Consider the following 17,347-nt stretch of genomic DNA (forward strand, 5'->3'; position numbering starts at 1 on the left):
TGCCTATCCACACAATCACCGTTAATTATTCTACAACACACCAATATGGTATGATTTTTTACTAGTAAAATGTAAATCAGAGTTCGTCCACAAGAAAACAGTAAGTCAGTTAAATTTCAAATAGCATTAAGTTAATGATTTATAATGTTAACAATTTTATTTATTTATTCAACAAACATTGTACTAAGTTTATTTATTTGCGAACACTTATTTTTTATGCTTAAAAGGTTAAACTGATTTTTATCAAATTATTCCATTTTTGTTTTGTTTGTTACATTTTAATTTTACAGTCGCCTGCATAACATAATTAAATAGAATGTCAGTTAAATTTCAAATAGTATTAAGTTAACGATTTATAATGTTAACAATTTTATTTATTTATTCAACAAACATTGTACTAAGTTTATTTATTTGCGAACACTTATTTTTTATATTTAAAAGGTTAAACTGATTTTTATTAAATTATTCCATTTTTATTTTGTTTGTTACATTTTAATTTTACAGTCGCCTACATAACATAATTAAATAGAAAGTTTCACAAATTTTAATTGTGCTGTTTTGAAAATTGTGGTAGGTGATTTAGTTTGTCTAAGGGAAAAGAAGGCATAGGAAACATATAATTTATAAAGTTTTTAAATGGTTGCCACCAATAGTGTAAGACCGTCATGAAGAGCTTTGAAGCACTTTCTTGATCTGTAAGAATTACCTTCTATACCCACTTTAAGAGAAACCATGTTTTTTCATTGTGTACATTAGTTTGTTCTTGTTCTCAAAGGTCCTGGGTGTTAATGTTTTGTTTCAGTAGTTCAAATCCTCTTGGCCAGTGAAAAGCTTAAAGTCAGTGTTCAAACCCATTGTTGGTAAACAAGAAAACTGCTATTAACAATGAGGGAGAATGACTTATAATTTTTTCTGATGCAGATTTTAGAAATTCCCAACCGTTATAATATTTCTAAGTTCATCATGACTATCTTAAAGCATTGGCAATAGTTTCTTTTGAAGAAAGCTCCTTCAGCCTTATCTGAAGCTTTTTACCAAATGAACCATTTAGATCTTGCCGTCAAAATTTTATATGTTGATTAAAATATGCAAGCTTTTTGTAAAATAATATATCTTATATGGATAGTTTTATATGTCTGCCAGAGATTTCTTAAAAAATTAAAAATCTATTTTAGAAACTTAAGTAAAATAGCTCTTTGCTCATTGGTGTAGCTAAAGACTGATAAGAAATATCTTGGAAATCCTTAAACTTCTCCCCTTTACCCTTATGTCATGATATTTAAATTCAATGTTCTACTGAAATTAGAACTAGTAAAATGTATTGAGTAAAATGTATAATGGATTGAGGCTTTTATTCAAAGCCATAGAAAAAATAAAAAAATTTCTTAATCTCAGCTGTATCTCCCAGGACCCAGGATTTATATAAATCTTTAATACTCTAAGTCTTGACTAAAGAGACTTGTATTCTACTTGGCAAATGTGCTTCTTAACTCTTTGTTTACCATATTATTAAAAAAATATCACAAATTTGTGAAACTTTTTTGTTAAATTAAGAAATTTCTATTTTATATATTCACGAATACTTTTTTTTACTATTCAATATCTTCTAATTTTTCAGAATTTAAATTAATTTAGGTTTAAATAAATTAATAATGTTTTTAACTTGACTGAATAAAAGTCCCGTCAGGATTCAGTACATAACTGATGATACTTTAATAGCAGAAGTTATACAATAAAAACTTAAAGAGTAATAAATACTTATGTATATATTTTTGATTTCTAAATATTAATTAGAAATATTAAAATGTAAGCCACATTTACAGTGAAATTATTTTAAATTTTTTATTGTTGTTTCAAATTGGGATATTTTTATATTTGCAATTACATTTGTTGTGTAACTGTATTTAGTTGCTGATGGAATTTTGGCCCACACACTTTTAATTTTTTCAATTGTCAAGTTCACCTGCCAAGCCTTGACTTCTATATACATCTGCAAATAAAAATTAAATATTGAACTTACATAAAAAAATATTATTACAACTTGCTAGAGAAAGCAAATCATGCATAAATATTCAAATGAATGTAACCAAACCACTTAAAATAAGTCATCACTATTCTAAATATAATTTTAAAAATATTGAGTATGGATATAAAACTCACCGCCTTAGAAGCCTCACCGACTTAGAAGCCCCAAGAAAAAACCAACACATTATGAAATTTTATTAAGAGATATACATTTAATGCTTTATTTCATAACTGGTGAAAAATGTTAAACAGGGGTCAGTCCAGACATTTTGTGAAAGGTCCGTTTTTCGTGAAATTGTGAAAAAATTACTCACATTCTTTCAACCAGGGTCCTCTTTTATGAATTTGTGCAAATAGGGTCCGTTATTGCAAAAAAAAAATTTTTTTCAAGGAGTTTTTAAATTGTATAGACATACAAGATTATGCTCAACACTGTAAAATTGTAATTGAAAAAATTAAAATTTAAAAAATAAACAACAATTGCTGCTTCTAAATTAGAGATGCAACATACAAATATTTGGTATTTAGCCTATACTGCTGAACGCAGAATATTCATTTCGGACGAATAATGGAAGAATCGTCTGCCGAAGACAAAACTTAATTCGTTTACATCCATCTTTCTTGTTTTCTGCCCTGGAAAGGGTTTATTCGATTAACAAAATAATAATGAAGATAAACCAATTTGTGAAGGGTCCGATTAAAAGAAAAATCATTTTGTGAAGGGTCCGTTTTTAAGTTAAAATATTTTGTGAAGGGTCCGTTTTTATGAAAAGATATTTTGTGAAGGGTCCGTTAACGGACCCAAATTTCTTCTAAACAGACCCTTGTTAAAGAATCAATAAAAGAATATATAGAAGACTTACTTGTAAAATTGATTAAGATAGAAAGTGAGAGTCAAAAAAACAAAGTTTATAAAATAAATGCCTCAAATGATATATAAACAACTAAATAGTTCCATATGCGATGTTTAACTTAAAATAATTATGTGTTGCCAACTATTAATGGCAAACAGAAAGTTTCGATGGGATATTTTGCTCCTTTTCAATGCTGTATAAAAATATTATTAGTGGAACTTAGTCCCATTGGTGCATAATGGGTAAACATTTTGAAATTATTAAAATAACAGTCTGTTTTAAGTGGATTTGTGTGGGTTCTTGTTTTTAAGGTGTCTGTGATGTTTAAAACAACTTTTTTACGCTCTCATTTACTCTCTCTCAAGTATTGAAAGTTATAACACTGACGAATAAGTCTGGTTTCATTTATTCAAATAAAATTGTTCACCTGAGGATTATTTTAACATTGCAACATCTCTTATGCATTCAAATAATATAAATCTTAGGTAATGTAACTTATTCAATTAAAAAAAGTCTTGTATATTTTTCTTTGACTAGATTGAAGTTAAGAAAGAATGTTCTAAAGGTATTAACTGTTCTGGCCCAAGACATTTCAAATTAAAAGTAAGTCTCTTCAACTTAAAAATATAATAATAATAACTTTTTGATTTAATATGTAACATTTATTTATATATTAGGTTCGTCGATATAGTCCTAATCTAAGAATACAAGAAAAACTAGAAAAGAATCAAGTTGACCATCGAATGATTACAGAGCAACTTTTGAATTTTCCAATGCATCGACTGTGTTCGGCATCAATTCATGTTGAAAATTACATCAAGTATGTTTAAAACTATGTTAATGTGTTTTTAATTATGATACATTTCCAAATATAAGCCCGTCCATATATAAAACAGAAGTATACTTTTTCTTTGAAAATTCATCCAAAATTCAATAAGCCGGCATGTAACTAATTATAAATTAATAAACTGATGTATAACTAATTACAAATAAATAAGCTTCTAAAAAATAAGACATGCTATCTTAGTTGGTAACTTTCAATTTCTCTTATGCCTAGCATTCTTAGTTTATTTATCTTTGTTCAGAATAAAACCCCATTAAAAGTATAAGTGGCAATTCTTACCTTTTCCTCTTCTCTTCAACTTATGGATTGTCAGGGTGGCCACCCACCTGGAATTATCAGGAAATTTTTTTATATTGGAAAAAACCTAAAAATCAGGGAATTTTTTTGTAATTTAAATTATTTTACTATCCAATATATCTACTTTATTTAAATGGATATTTATCATCAAATAGTTGAAATATCATCAATGTAGCAATACTTTGCTTGCATTAAAATTCTCTCCATTATTACTGTGCTAAACTTGAATGCTCCGATGTTGCTAAAAGAATGAAAAAATCTTAAAGCTCTTTGAAGATCATGGGACTATGCAGTTTAGGAACGACAAAAATTGTAGTGGATGTGAAAGAAGGGGTTAAGATATTAGCTTCTGTTTATAAAAGTAGGTTTTTTTTATCTTCTAGTCAGTGGGCTAAATTCTTTCACCATTCAAGTTTGTTCGGATGCTTTGGGGGTATTTTTTTCTTTTAAGCAAATGTTTTAGTATTTTTAACATAATAAAATTCTCCAAAGAATAATTCGTTATAATTTAATAATAGATTTTATCTTGTACTCTTTTTCTAAAAGCTTTTGTACTTCCATCCTATAAATTATTTTTTCTCAGCAAAGCCAACCAATTACTCATTTTCTTGAATCGCTAACAGCAAAATCGTTACAATTATTGCATTGATGCTAATTTTCTGGATTTCGTTTTAATCTTTTATAACATATTTTATTAATTTTTTTAAAAGGTTCTTTTATGAACGAACTAGATGTTAACATTAAATTTTACTGTTTTGTTGGTAAATATTTGATCTTTGATTCAAAATTCGAATTGTGTATTAATCACTGTGTCAAAAGTTTGTAAATGTTGCTTACATTCCAGAGATGATATTTCTGAAACTGTTTCTCCTGTTACCCTAAAAAGCTTGTAAAAACAATGGAATGTATGGAAAATATTTTAAATGATGTATAAATTTAGAATATAAAAAAATGTGTTTATACTTGTTTATTAAAAAGAAAGAAAACGAAACATTGTTTTTTGTTCTGCATTGTACAGGTACAAGTTTTAAGTTGGGCAACCAGATGACCAAAATTTTAAACTTAATATTAAGTAAACAAGATATAATTTCCAAGGTAAAAAATTTAAGATTCAGAAATAATGACTTTTAACTTATAAATATCAGTTTTTAATAAGTTGTAGGCTGTTAAATGAAATGATACATCATTTGAAATATTTTGGAAAAAAATAATAATTAAAGTGAACTGTAACAAAGCAAGTTATCTTGCGCAAATGTGTAGAAACATTTCAAATTTTGATGTACAAAATAAATTCTCTAGATACCCTTTTGGTATTTTGCATGTGACACCAAGATACATAAATAATTGTACTGTGCCACTAGGATTTAATATAATTAAATTATTTCTTCTGCTTAAAACAAGGTTTTAATAATAATAAATACTTTTATTGTAAATTAGTAATTAATTATTTTTACTTCAGACACCACTTCTTTTCATTACATTTGTTTTTATTTATTTCCATCTCTTATTTTGCTTTTTCTTTATAAAATGAAGTGAGATATGAATAGAAAATCCATCTAAATAATCTTTTAGATTAATTTACAATAATGTATTTCACCTCAATAACCTAAGAAAATTTGTTTAACTATGCTGTACTTTAAGTTATTTATCTTATAAGTTTTTATATATTTTTCATTTTAATTTAATTATAATTTTTTTATTTGAGGTAAGCAACTCAGTTTTAATTTTTTTGGAAACAATTTAACTTCATTTAGTACATTATGAATCAATAATTTCTTAAATCGTGAAAAATGTATGTATTTAGAGGGAGGCAAATTCATAACATTCTGTAATTTTTTTTGTATATATTTCTTCTTATTTTTTTTTTTTTTTTAGTAAAAGAAAGAAAAAAATAATTTTTTGAAAAAGTATTAAATCTACTTGCATAGCAAACTACAACAATTACACACATCTTATTCAATTTTAGGAAGATAAAAATTGTTAGTAGTTGTTAGGCCTGTAATTGGCAAATGAAACTGTAGAGGGGGGTATTAAAAAGAAATAAAAAAAATTTCTAGAATTCATATTAAAAAAAAACTTCATAAATTTGAATAATCTCCAATGCTACAACTGGAGACATATACTCTTTCTTGTTCACTGCTAGCTATGCCACAAAAGTAAAGTAAAATGTAGATTGGTTAATATATCTATTTTGAAACATCAAATACTGTAATATATTAGTTTGGATTGTAAGACCTGTACAAAATGATTATTTAATTTTATGCAGGCAAAAAAAAAAGCTATTAGGTAAGCATATTTCTTGCACTATTTTTTTTCACAGAAATTTTTTTATAGGGTAATAAAAACAGTAAATTTTATTTTTCCTTTTAATGTATAGTAACATTTTTTCGATAGATTTTTTTTATTGTACATAAAAAATAAGGAAACGTTTCTTCTTTTTAATTCAGGAAGTGTTTCTTTTTCAAGTCTCTTCCAGAAAAAAAAATATCCAACTCTATCCTAACATCACAGTGTTTTTTTTAAATACACCAATTTACACATTGAAGAGCTTAGTGGAAGTTTCTAAGTGACACTTTAGTAATTATAAAAACATCAGCTTCAGAAATTATAGCAACAGTCAGAATCTAAATATGAAACACATTTTCCTGTTAAAACCCATCTGGTAAAACTACCTAATGACATATTGTTTTATTAAATTAGAAATTGATTTCTGCGCATGCAAACCTGACTAAAACTTGTTTTTGAAACTGAAACTTTGCACTTCCTGAATTTATCGTTACCTTAAAAGATTCTCAACATGTTTGAGACTTTTATTAATGAATGTATGTTCATTAAGCTTAAAAAGTATTCTTTGAAAACTATTAAATCTTCTAAAATTGTTTTTCTTTTTTCTAGAACTTTATCCTTGAAATTAAAATCAGCTGAAGGTGAAAGTGCTAAAAAAATTAGAGAAATAGGAGAAGCTTTGTTTTATCATGAGTTGAAAGTTATTGATAAAGTTTTACCAACTGTCTCAAATTTTTCTCCTTCAAGACAGTTTTTCTCCACTATTATAGAATCTCTGGGAAAGGTAAAAAATTTTATAAAATACCTTATTTTCTTGGATAGTAATTGCTTTAATGAGTTTCAAGAAGAATGTCTAGTTGATAATAGTAGATAATTCAATATTCTATAAATAATATGATAAAAAGAAATTTTAAAAAGTTATGAATATCTTAGTATTCAATATATTTTCTTCGTTAATTTAAATGTGCTGATTCAAAATATTCTAACTGTCTCGATCACCCACCATTTTTTTAGATATACTTCTTCAACCATTTATATTTTACTATGCCATTTACTGTTACATTGCATACTCATGAACATAACATTGGCTAAGATAACAGTCAGATAAAGTCACTTCACATATATACTGTATAGAAATATCTAGTTCAAAATACAGCTCATATAAAATCCCATGAAAATGCATCCTTAATCTAAGGTATACTTCAGTGTTGTATACATCTTGACTGTCCACACCATAGTAAACGGTATACAGAAAAAAAGATCTTTGGAAAAAACATTGAAACAAACCCATAAAAAAGCTCTCAAAACAAGGACTAAAAAAATCTTTAAAATAACATGTTAGAAAAAAACATCACTTTAACAATTATTTAAATTTACATCCAGTTAGATTTAGGCTGTTGATCAAATTAAGTCCAAATTTAAAGTAATTAAATATTTAATCTTACTACTTAATAAAATTTTTAGGACTTAATTTTTCCTTAAAATCTCCTTAATTTTTCTGAATTCCAATAAGTACACTAATTGTATTGTGACAATGCTTTACAGGTAATGCTCAACAGGTAAATTTTTTTTTAAATTGTATTATAATGAAACATTTCATAATGTTTGCCAATATATTTAGCTTGCCTTATCAATATATTTAACTTGTCACAAAATTTAATTGAAACATTATATATAGGGCCCTATAAATTATGCGAAGATGCTGAAACCCGCACAATTCACAATTATCTGCATAATTTACAATTTTCCGCGTAATCGCAGCATATCTGCATATTTTTTTATTTTTCAGCAAAATGTATTCGTTTACCAGATAAATTTCTCCTCAAGAGTTTTTTTCAATTGAAATATATCTTCTTTTTCAATTCCAAGAATCTTTTTGGTCAGGTGGTCTGATCTTTCCAAGAATCTCCTCCCCCTGGCACATAGCTTCTTATCAGTCGCCATCCTCTTCAATAGGAAGCTGGTTGAACAGCTTTCGCGGTGTATAGACCATAGAGGTCACCTCTATGGTATAGACCACAGAGCTAGAAAGTTGGGGAAGAATGACCCCCCTCCCAAACTCCAGTCCCACCTCTTTTCTTTGTAGTTCCTGGAACTCCTGGAATTTTTTAGCAGTGAAATAAACCTTACTCCTGACGCTGCTTGTCGCAATCAGTGCAAAGTTTTGGTGGAAAGCAAGTACGTTTGCAAAGACTTTCAGTTTATTACAGAACACGCTCAGATATTAATGGATACTCTTCTCTTTTTCGAAACATGTAGTGTATCTATTCACAAAGCTTACAATAAGATTTTTACAATAAACTTCGATGTAATTCTCAGGCATCATACTCACAAAAAGATTCATGCAACATATTTCTTCAAGAAGTGTTTCACTAAACAATTGCAAGGTTGAATACTTACTACTCTCCAGAACTAGACGTATTCAAAAAACGCGGGCCCAAGTTTAATCAACTTGCATTAAACTTCATGAAAGCTGCTCGAGTTTTCGATCCAGAACAAATAGTCAACCTCAATATTGAAGACGACGATGTATTCAAGAATATTCCAGGAATGAGTGGTCAAGATATAAAACTTGAGTATGCTGCTTACAAAGAGTATGTAAAAGAATGTTCAAACCAGGACTTAATTAGATTCTGGAATTCAGAGGTAGTCTCAGAGAGATTTTCAAAACTTACAAAAAAAGCAAGACAAGTGCTTCCTAATTCAGTACATTGTGAAAGAGCTGTATCCTGCTACGGCCAAATTTTTACAAAACAAAGACAGAGTTTGAAAGAAAACGTAGCTTCTGGACTAACTTTTCTCCATTTTAATAAACTTTAATAATTGTTCTGATGTAGAAAATGGATGTACAATACATAGGAAGGTAATTTAGTTGAAATCTTTACTGTATTCATTGAAATCTTTTTTTTATTAAAACAGGAGAAAAAAAATTAAACTTTTTTTTAAGAGATTTTTTTTCAGTTTCAATTATTTTCTGGGTCATTCGCAACCTGCATGCATAATTTTCAAAAGACGCCGCATAATTTTTAAAAATCGCCGCATCCTAGCCGCATAATTTTTTAAAAATTTCCGCATAATTTGTAGGGCCCTAATTATATACACTAATATTAAGTATATCATATGATTTTATTATGTATAATTAAGAAAAATCAGAACACTCATTAAAAGTTTATTTTTTAAATCAAGAATTGGAATTTAAACAGATGTATTGTGTTGCTTATTGTTTTTGGAAAAATAATTTAAGTAAGTAGGAAAATTTTTTTTTCCTACAATTTCCGTAAAAATTACAATAATTGTCATTCAAATTGTCCAGTGTTCTAATGTAAAAATAGGTTAAGGTGCATACTTTTTTAATCTTTACTTTTTTAATTTTCACTTACTTTTTGAGTGTTTTTAGAATTTAAGATAAATATTTTTCTTGTGAAAACTTGAATTTATAAATTTTATATTTTCTTTCCAGGAATTTATTCTTGGCCAAGCAAGTCAATTATTACCTTTAGCAACAGCTATAGTACACTGTGAGAATTCTGGTGTGCTAGCTTCTAATCTACTATTGCCAAATATTGCTCCAGTATTGTTGTTGCCTGATTTGTATGAAATTGTTACCTATGCTGTGACTCATGATAGTTTTAATTCTGCCTTTGTCTTACTTAGTAAGGTAATATATAATTATGTCTTGTGCCACTTATTTTTATGGGTGATACCACACATCAACCATTATTCAGAATGGCAGGTCTTGGAGCCACAGAATAGGAAACAGAGAAAAAGATGAAGAATTTTATCAATCTAGAAAAACCAATTAAATGTCAGGGACTTAAAGTGAAATAACCATAAAGTCAAGAAAAATTAATTCATTTTAGTTTCAGGCACAAAATATTTTTTCCAAAAAATTGTTTAATTTAAATTTTTATAACAAGTAAAAGTGTGTTGTAATATATTTTATGTTAAAGAATATGGTATAACTGAAAAATTATTAATAAAATTTGTGCCAATCATTATAAAAGTTAGAAAGTAGTTGTTTTTTTTTTCGAGTGTTGGTGGTGAACCAGATTTAATTTTAATTTTGACTTACGAGTTGAGCTAACAGAATAGATGAAAAATACCAAGTTTAAACCATGTTTTTCTTTATTTAAGTATTTATTTTCTTTATTAAGTTATATTTCTTTATTTAAGTATGTGTAATTATCACAGTCTGTACACTCCAGATATTTTACTCCATGATTGATTTGTGAAAATGTTGTACTTCTTCTACTACTGAAAAAAAGAGCTAACAATTTTAATATAAATTCTACAAGAAGTATTTTTACTCCCAGTAAAATTTTTTAGGGCTAAATTTTAAATTTGATACATAAAATAGACATCCATATGCATATTGGCAAACTCTGGTTACAGTTGTGTAAAACATGCTATAATGATTAGAACGATCTTTTTTTTCTAAACACCACTCAAAATGTATGTTTAAGAAAATGGACACAGCCCAAAATATGTGTTTAAGATAATAGTTATAGCTGAAAATCATTAATCAGAGACTTTAATATGAACATAGCCTGAAATGTATGTTTAAGAAAAATGACACTATTCAAAATGCATATTTAAGAAAATAAATGGCATTCGATTCCGTTTTTCAAACTTCTCTTATGAATGTTATTCTTTTTAAAGAGTAAAGTAATAGATCCAAATAAACTAACGTAATTAAATTTGTATGCCTTTTTTTTTTTCTTAATTTCCTCATTCTTTCAGCCTTTGTTCTTAATCCTTGCCTGTGAAATATCTTTTGTGAATAACTTTAAATGTGTTGAATAATTTTAAATTCACATCTTTTTTATGAAAGTTAAAAAAAATGTTATCATAAATTTCATATAATGTATGCAAAGATACGGGTATTCAAAATATCACTTCTTGAAACTTTAGAATTTATATTCTGCATTTAATTTAGCATATAAAAAAGTTATAAGTTAAAAGCTTTTTATTTAATTTCATTTACTTTTGACTCATATGTATAAATTAAATGAGACTAATGAAAAAGTTACCAAATATCAGTGCCATATAGAAATTTCTATTTTCAAATGCCACACAGGGGACTAAAATGTATTATTAATATATTTCACTTTTAATTCATTCTATAAAGATAACAAATTTATATTTAAAAACAATAATTTTTGCAGATACCATTAAGGAAATTCCATCTCTTGTGTTTGCTCTCTGGCACAACTATTTTATGTAATTCAAACTATTTATTTCTTAAGCATAAAATAATTTAAATTTTTCTGAAAAATAAGAAAAATAAAAACAGGTGGAAACTTGTGCTAAATGCAGTTGATTAACTGGTCAAAACGAAGTTTTACAGTTAAAAATTGATCCTAAAAATATAGTTTCAACTACACAGTTTGAATCTGTTAGAATAACAATGTTTGACTCACTTTTCTTTCATTAAAGAAACAAATTTCCTAATAACTTCTTGAAATTCAGATAATTTTAAAACTTAACTGTTAAATGCTATAAATCTTAGTGTCAATATAAAAAATATTTTTTTTTGTTCTCATCTATTATAAAATATCCCTGATTCACTTGCATTTCTATTGATAATTACCAAAAATTATTTTTTATAGATTGATATCAAACTAATTTTAGAACAACAAAAACCAGATATCTCTGTCCGAAAAAAAATCTTTGACTGTATATGCTCTGCCTTGTTTGCATGTGGCTATAAAATTAAGAAAGAAGATCTTCCATTTTATGAGGTTAGTAAATAAAAAATATTTTTCTGTATTTTAAAATTTACAAATGTTCAAGCCTGATCTGAATTATACAAAAAAAGTGTTGTATGTCCCTGGTGTCTTTCACGATGGCTGGGGTATATGGCCAACTAATTGTTGTGGAGATGAGCTTTAAGCTTGACTTAACTATGAGTTTAACTTTATGACAACTTATAGCTAAAGTTTGATCAAAATGCCTGTAATGCTAAATATCTTCTATATTCAAATTTCCCTCTTAATTCAAATTTTCACTAACAAATTCATTTGAATGGCAAAAAAATTCTTTCTGTTGAAGAAATCAAAACTGTTCTTATTGATTCCTTTAAAGACCATGTAATTTATTCAAAGAAAAAGGTCTAAAATGTGCACAACTATTTATAAAAATGTATTTTATTTGAATTCTATTCATGTACAACTTTTACCTGATATGTGCAGGAGGAAAATTTTTGATTTAAGAAATAAATTCCTTAATAAAAGCGGTTATTGGGGTTTCCACAAAACTGAAAAAAAGTCAAGAAACTTAATCAATCTTACAGAATAAGAGAATTTAATTAAAATAACTTAAAAATCCGGGCAAAGGAAATAGAATTAGAGGAAATAGTTACCTAAAAAATATTTTTCCAAAAAAAGTATAATTTCTGATAGTGATTCTATTACTCAATCAATACAACTTGTCTCAATTAATATGTACTAAAAGATAGATATTATTTTTTGCTTTAATCTATGCCTAAATTATTATTTTTATAAAATTTTATCAATTTTAATATATAGTACATCCTCTATAATTGGACTTAAAAAAAACAATATTTTTCTGAAATCATGGGATCTATTCATACACCAGTAATAAATTTTAAGCTTTTTTAACTTGAGAATATTTTTGGGTTTTAATAATCTTTTTGTTTTTTAATTTTATAAGTTTTCATATTTGTTTTCTTTTAGCAAATAACCTATACAGTAAGTGGATTTTTACACCGGGATATATGGTGTATATCTATTTGAAAAAGAAGTATTTTTTGATTTAAAAATTTTAAGTTTCTAATTGTAATTCCTATTTATGTTTCTTAATATTTATTTTAAAAAGTTTAATGTCATTATCAGTTATTGTCACTTAATTCTGTTAATGTAATTTGTTTTTCAAATAGCTGTTGTAATAGCTCTCAATATCTTTATGTTTTTGTACCAACTTTATGTTTAGGTGTGACAATATACATTACCTTTTGTTGTTATTGAAAATTTTATTTAAACTCTTGAATAGGACAAAATTTTCCAGTACAGTGCTTTTTTTCAGTAAATTAATTTTGTTTTATTTATGTTTTTAGAGGGAAATAACTCAATCTTAGTTGCCAATTATAACTTAATGACATTAGCCATTTAATCTCAAATTTCCCTTGCGAAATCATTGCACCCTGAAGCTGAAGAAAGATTTTACTTTTGATTTCAATCCATTTTATTCCAATTTCCCTAATTATTATCATATATGTATGTATATATATGTTACGCTTTGAAAGCATTAACATTGTAAATTCGTAGTTTGGCCAGTTTTTATTGAGAAATATACAGGAACATGGAGAAATAATAGAATTTTATTAAAGTAAGACCCGCAGGCCCAGAAATGAGAACATTACATGCTGGTGGATAGATAGAGAAGAGCAAATTGACCTTGGAATGAGGGTTTTTATATCTTTATGGACAATATATTTAAATATTAATAGATCTTAGTAACATGGGACTGATCAATTTCTTAAGCTACTAAAGACACATCATCACATTTTCTGTGATAATTAGATAAATATTATTACTTTCTTATTGGGAAAGGTTTTAATTATTGCGCGTTAGATACTAGCTCTATTTATGGATTATATTTAATATATAATTCTTTTAAAATTATATATATATAAATTAAATATGAAATGCATTAAGACCTGGGAATTACCAGATATTCCTGTCAGGTGTTTGCTAAACTTTGTTTCAGCTATGAAGCTTTTTTTGTTAATCATGATTTAGGGTTTGGGTACAGTCGACCCAAACCCTAAGTTTGTGATTATATGCTGGGAAATTGTTTGTATATCATTGAATTTTAACTGTAAAAAATGTTACCAAGATAAGTTTCGTAAAGTATTGTAAATTTTATTAATTGTTAATATATATGTGTATTAATTGTAAATAGTAAGTGTCATATTAAAAAAAAATATTCATCATAAAAAGTTGTAAACAAGTAGCAAAAGTTGTAAATAGTCTTTTATTAAGGAAAATAGTTCCTTTAAAATTAATGTTTTCTGTCTTTCTTTTTCTTCCCTCTCTCAGCCAATGCCTCTTATAATTAATTTAAAATAAATGTTTTAAAGTTTAAGTATATTCCCTACTAAATGCTAATTCTCATTTTCTGCTGAAAGGGTTTGGTTTTTATTTTAATCAATTTTAACCCTATAAACTTTCTTTAAATCAAAGTATTTAACTTGCATTTATTTTGATAACTAGAATATTTATTTTTTTTAAATTGAATTCTATGAACCAATTTTTTAATGTTAAAATTTATGTTTAAATGGACTTTTGTGTTATATAATATGATAAAAAAAACATGAATTTTGCGATAGTTTTTTAATTATTTCAATTTATTAAAACTTTTTTCTGATAAATTGATTCTGATTCTCAAATTCTGTTCATATTTCTTAGGTAGCCAATTTTGCAATTTCTAATTTTGAACATTCAAAAGTATTTAATTTTATGCAAAGATATTACAAGGTTAACTGGCGAAAATAATTTAGTGCCTAGAACAATGATGTTTATATAACAATTACTACCTAGAATTACTGCCAATATGTCTATCTAAATACTTTGGCATGTGGCCTGCTGTGCATGTGGCCCTTCACTCAAAAAGGTTGTGCACCCCTATTATATATATATAGTGGTTGATTTAATTAAAAAATATTACTGTATTAAAATTAACACATTTTTGTCTTCAATATTAAGAAATTTGTAGTTCAATTTTAAATTTGTATTTCCTCTGTAAAGCTTGAAGCATCATTTTAACTATTTTGATTTACATTAGATAACTTTTATGCTTTGATAACATATGTTTTACAAATTTTAATTTAGTAAAAACTATTCAGTCTGGCAATTTCTTAAGTGCTTATTTACCAGTGTTATATCAGTTGTTTGCTTTATTCTTTGTTACAGTTATGATGGTTTAGTTTATTGTATTAGTTCATAGAAAATAGGCACATATTTAAACTGAAGTATGTATTATGATATAAAAGTTTTGTAATAATTTTAAAAATGTTATAGGTTCTCAAAAAACAATACTCTGCCTTGATGCTATGGATGTTTCCTGAACTGTTTTGTGATGCTACTAGGTTTTGTATTGAAGGTATTTTTTTATAAGTTTTACTGCGGTTATTTACCAAAAATATTCTAAGTACTTTTTCTATAAATATCTTTGTTTTTTTTATTAAGATTTAAAATACTAGTAGATAAAATTTATCATTACATATGATTGAAAAGTGACTATTATTATTTGAGTTGAAAGTTTTAATCAAAAATATTTATTCATTCTTTCACCTTTTCTTTAATAAATAGCATTTTTAAAGAATATTATTTAAATTGAGTTCAAATTACTGAAGTTATTTTTTAATATATTTTTAAATTACATTTTAACTCTTTACTTGAAATGTTTTAAATTAATATAGAAATTTTATTTTATCTTTTATAGTGATCATAAAACTGGTCCCAAGTAAATGAAAACTTGAAACAACAGACAAAAATATCAACAAATATATTTAATTTCAGTATATTTAGTATGTTATTCCTAGTTTTATTTTAAGAAATTATCTATCAAAATTCTACAACATTATATCATGATGATATATTTTTTTAAATCATAGCACTATTATATAGATATAATGTATTGTATTGATTGTTTTCATGACATTAGCTGTTTTACTTAAACAGTATTAATTAGGGATATAGTGCTCTCTTCTATTGTATGATTGAGGTTCTGCAGTATTTCAACTTTTTGTACTGATTTTCTAAATCTTATGCAATAATAAAAGTAGGAAAGAATAATAGATATGATATAAGAATAGAATAAAATGAAGATCAAAAAATTTTTTAACAGGTATTATATGTACCCATTTTTTCTTCTTCAATAAAAAAATTTTGTAGCACTTTGTTATTGCTTTGTAAGTAATTTTTGACAATTATATCAAGTTAAGATGTTTTTTTCTTCAAATATATATAAAGTTACAGTTTATAAAACTAAAGTTTGTAAGTATATTTAAATTCATTTGTAGGTATGGAACAAGAAAAAATATCTTCTGATATATTCTATGAAACAATATGCTGTACTGGTTGCTTTAGATTAAATGAAAAATCTTCTATGCATGAAATCCAAAATGCCTTGAAAAAGTTTGCACAAAATATGCTTTTACCTCCTGATCAACAGGTAAACACGAATTTTAATAGTACTGGACTTAATTACTTGTTTCACCTTTCCTATTTTTGTTCTCCTCGATTACATAAAAGTTCAAACTGACCTTTGTCATGTTTCATTTATCCGTTAGAATTGACACTTAGAGTTATATGTAGTACAAACTAGAATTATGTGTTTACACTAAATCAAAATATCTCTTATGTTTTGTTAAAACTTAATTGTTGAGTAACTGGTAACTAATTAAAAGTCAGCAAACAATCGGCACAGACTTTGTCTAAAAAGCATACATATTATTAAAAAACTTGAGACAATGAGTTGAGTATATTTCCAAAATCTTTGGATCCAAATGCCTGATTTTAATTGCTATTTTTGCCTTTAAACCAACCTTACTGGTTCATTAGGCTTGGGTAATTGCAATCCCTTATACACCAAATAATGAATTTTAATGAGTTTATTTTCTTACATCGATATCTAATAAATCTATAGAAAATAGGCAGTCAGTTTTCTTTAAAAATATTTTGCATTAACAAAAGTATAAATGTCCAAAGGGTTGAAATTTAAGCAGGCATATTTGTTTGTATGTATATGTATGTATATTTAATAAAAGTTTGCTACAATATGCAATTGCCAGTAAGTTTTTTTGCAATAGCATGATCTGAGTTTAAAATGTCAAATTAATTTACTAGACCAGCAAATAGAATTCGGTCAACATCGATCATTTTAGTTGAATTTTGTAGTTCTTATCAAAATTCTATTACCTGGTTTTCAATTAATTTTTTAAGTTTTTTATCTTATCTTAATATACGTTTAAAACTTACTAGAGACAGTTCGAAATTTTTGTTTTAAACAGACGTTT

General features: G+C 26.3%; 1 protein-coding gene across 3 annotated transcripts in view; it reads left to right on the plus strand.

The window, feature by feature from the left end:
- Positions 1 to 17,347, plus strand: part of Epg5 (ectopic P-granules autophagy protein 5) — a 175,310-nt gene that overhangs the window by 116,978 nt on the left and 40,985 nt on the right. For all 3 annotated transcript variants that reach the window (XM_087155460.1, XM_087155461.1, XM_087155462.1), the window contains 7 exons: positions 3,417 to 3,482; positions 3,557 to 3,699; positions 6,916 to 7,090; positions 9,767 to 9,964; positions 11,916 to 12,047; positions 15,348 to 15,429; positions 16,352 to 16,503. In XM_087155460.1, the coding sequence (XP_087011586.1) occupies positions 3,417 to 3,482; positions 3,557 to 3,699; positions 6,916 to 7,090; positions 9,767 to 9,964; positions 11,916 to 12,047; positions 15,348 to 15,429; positions 16,352 to 16,503 (948 nt within the window). The remainder of the gene's footprint in view (positions 1 to 3,416; positions 3,483 to 3,556; positions 3,700 to 6,915; positions 7,091 to 9,766; positions 9,965 to 11,915; positions 12,048 to 15,347; positions 15,430 to 16,351; positions 16,504 to 17,347) is intronic.

The sequence above is a fragment of the Parasteatoda tepidariorum genome, chromosome 11 (assembly GCF_982258835.1).
Source record: "Parasteatoda tepidariorum strain Cologne lab strain chromosome 11, Ptep-v5.0, whole genome shotgun sequence".
NCBI classification, from domain to species: Eukaryota; Metazoa; Arthropoda; class Arachnida; order Araneae; family Theridiidae; genus Parasteatoda; species Parasteatoda tepidariorum.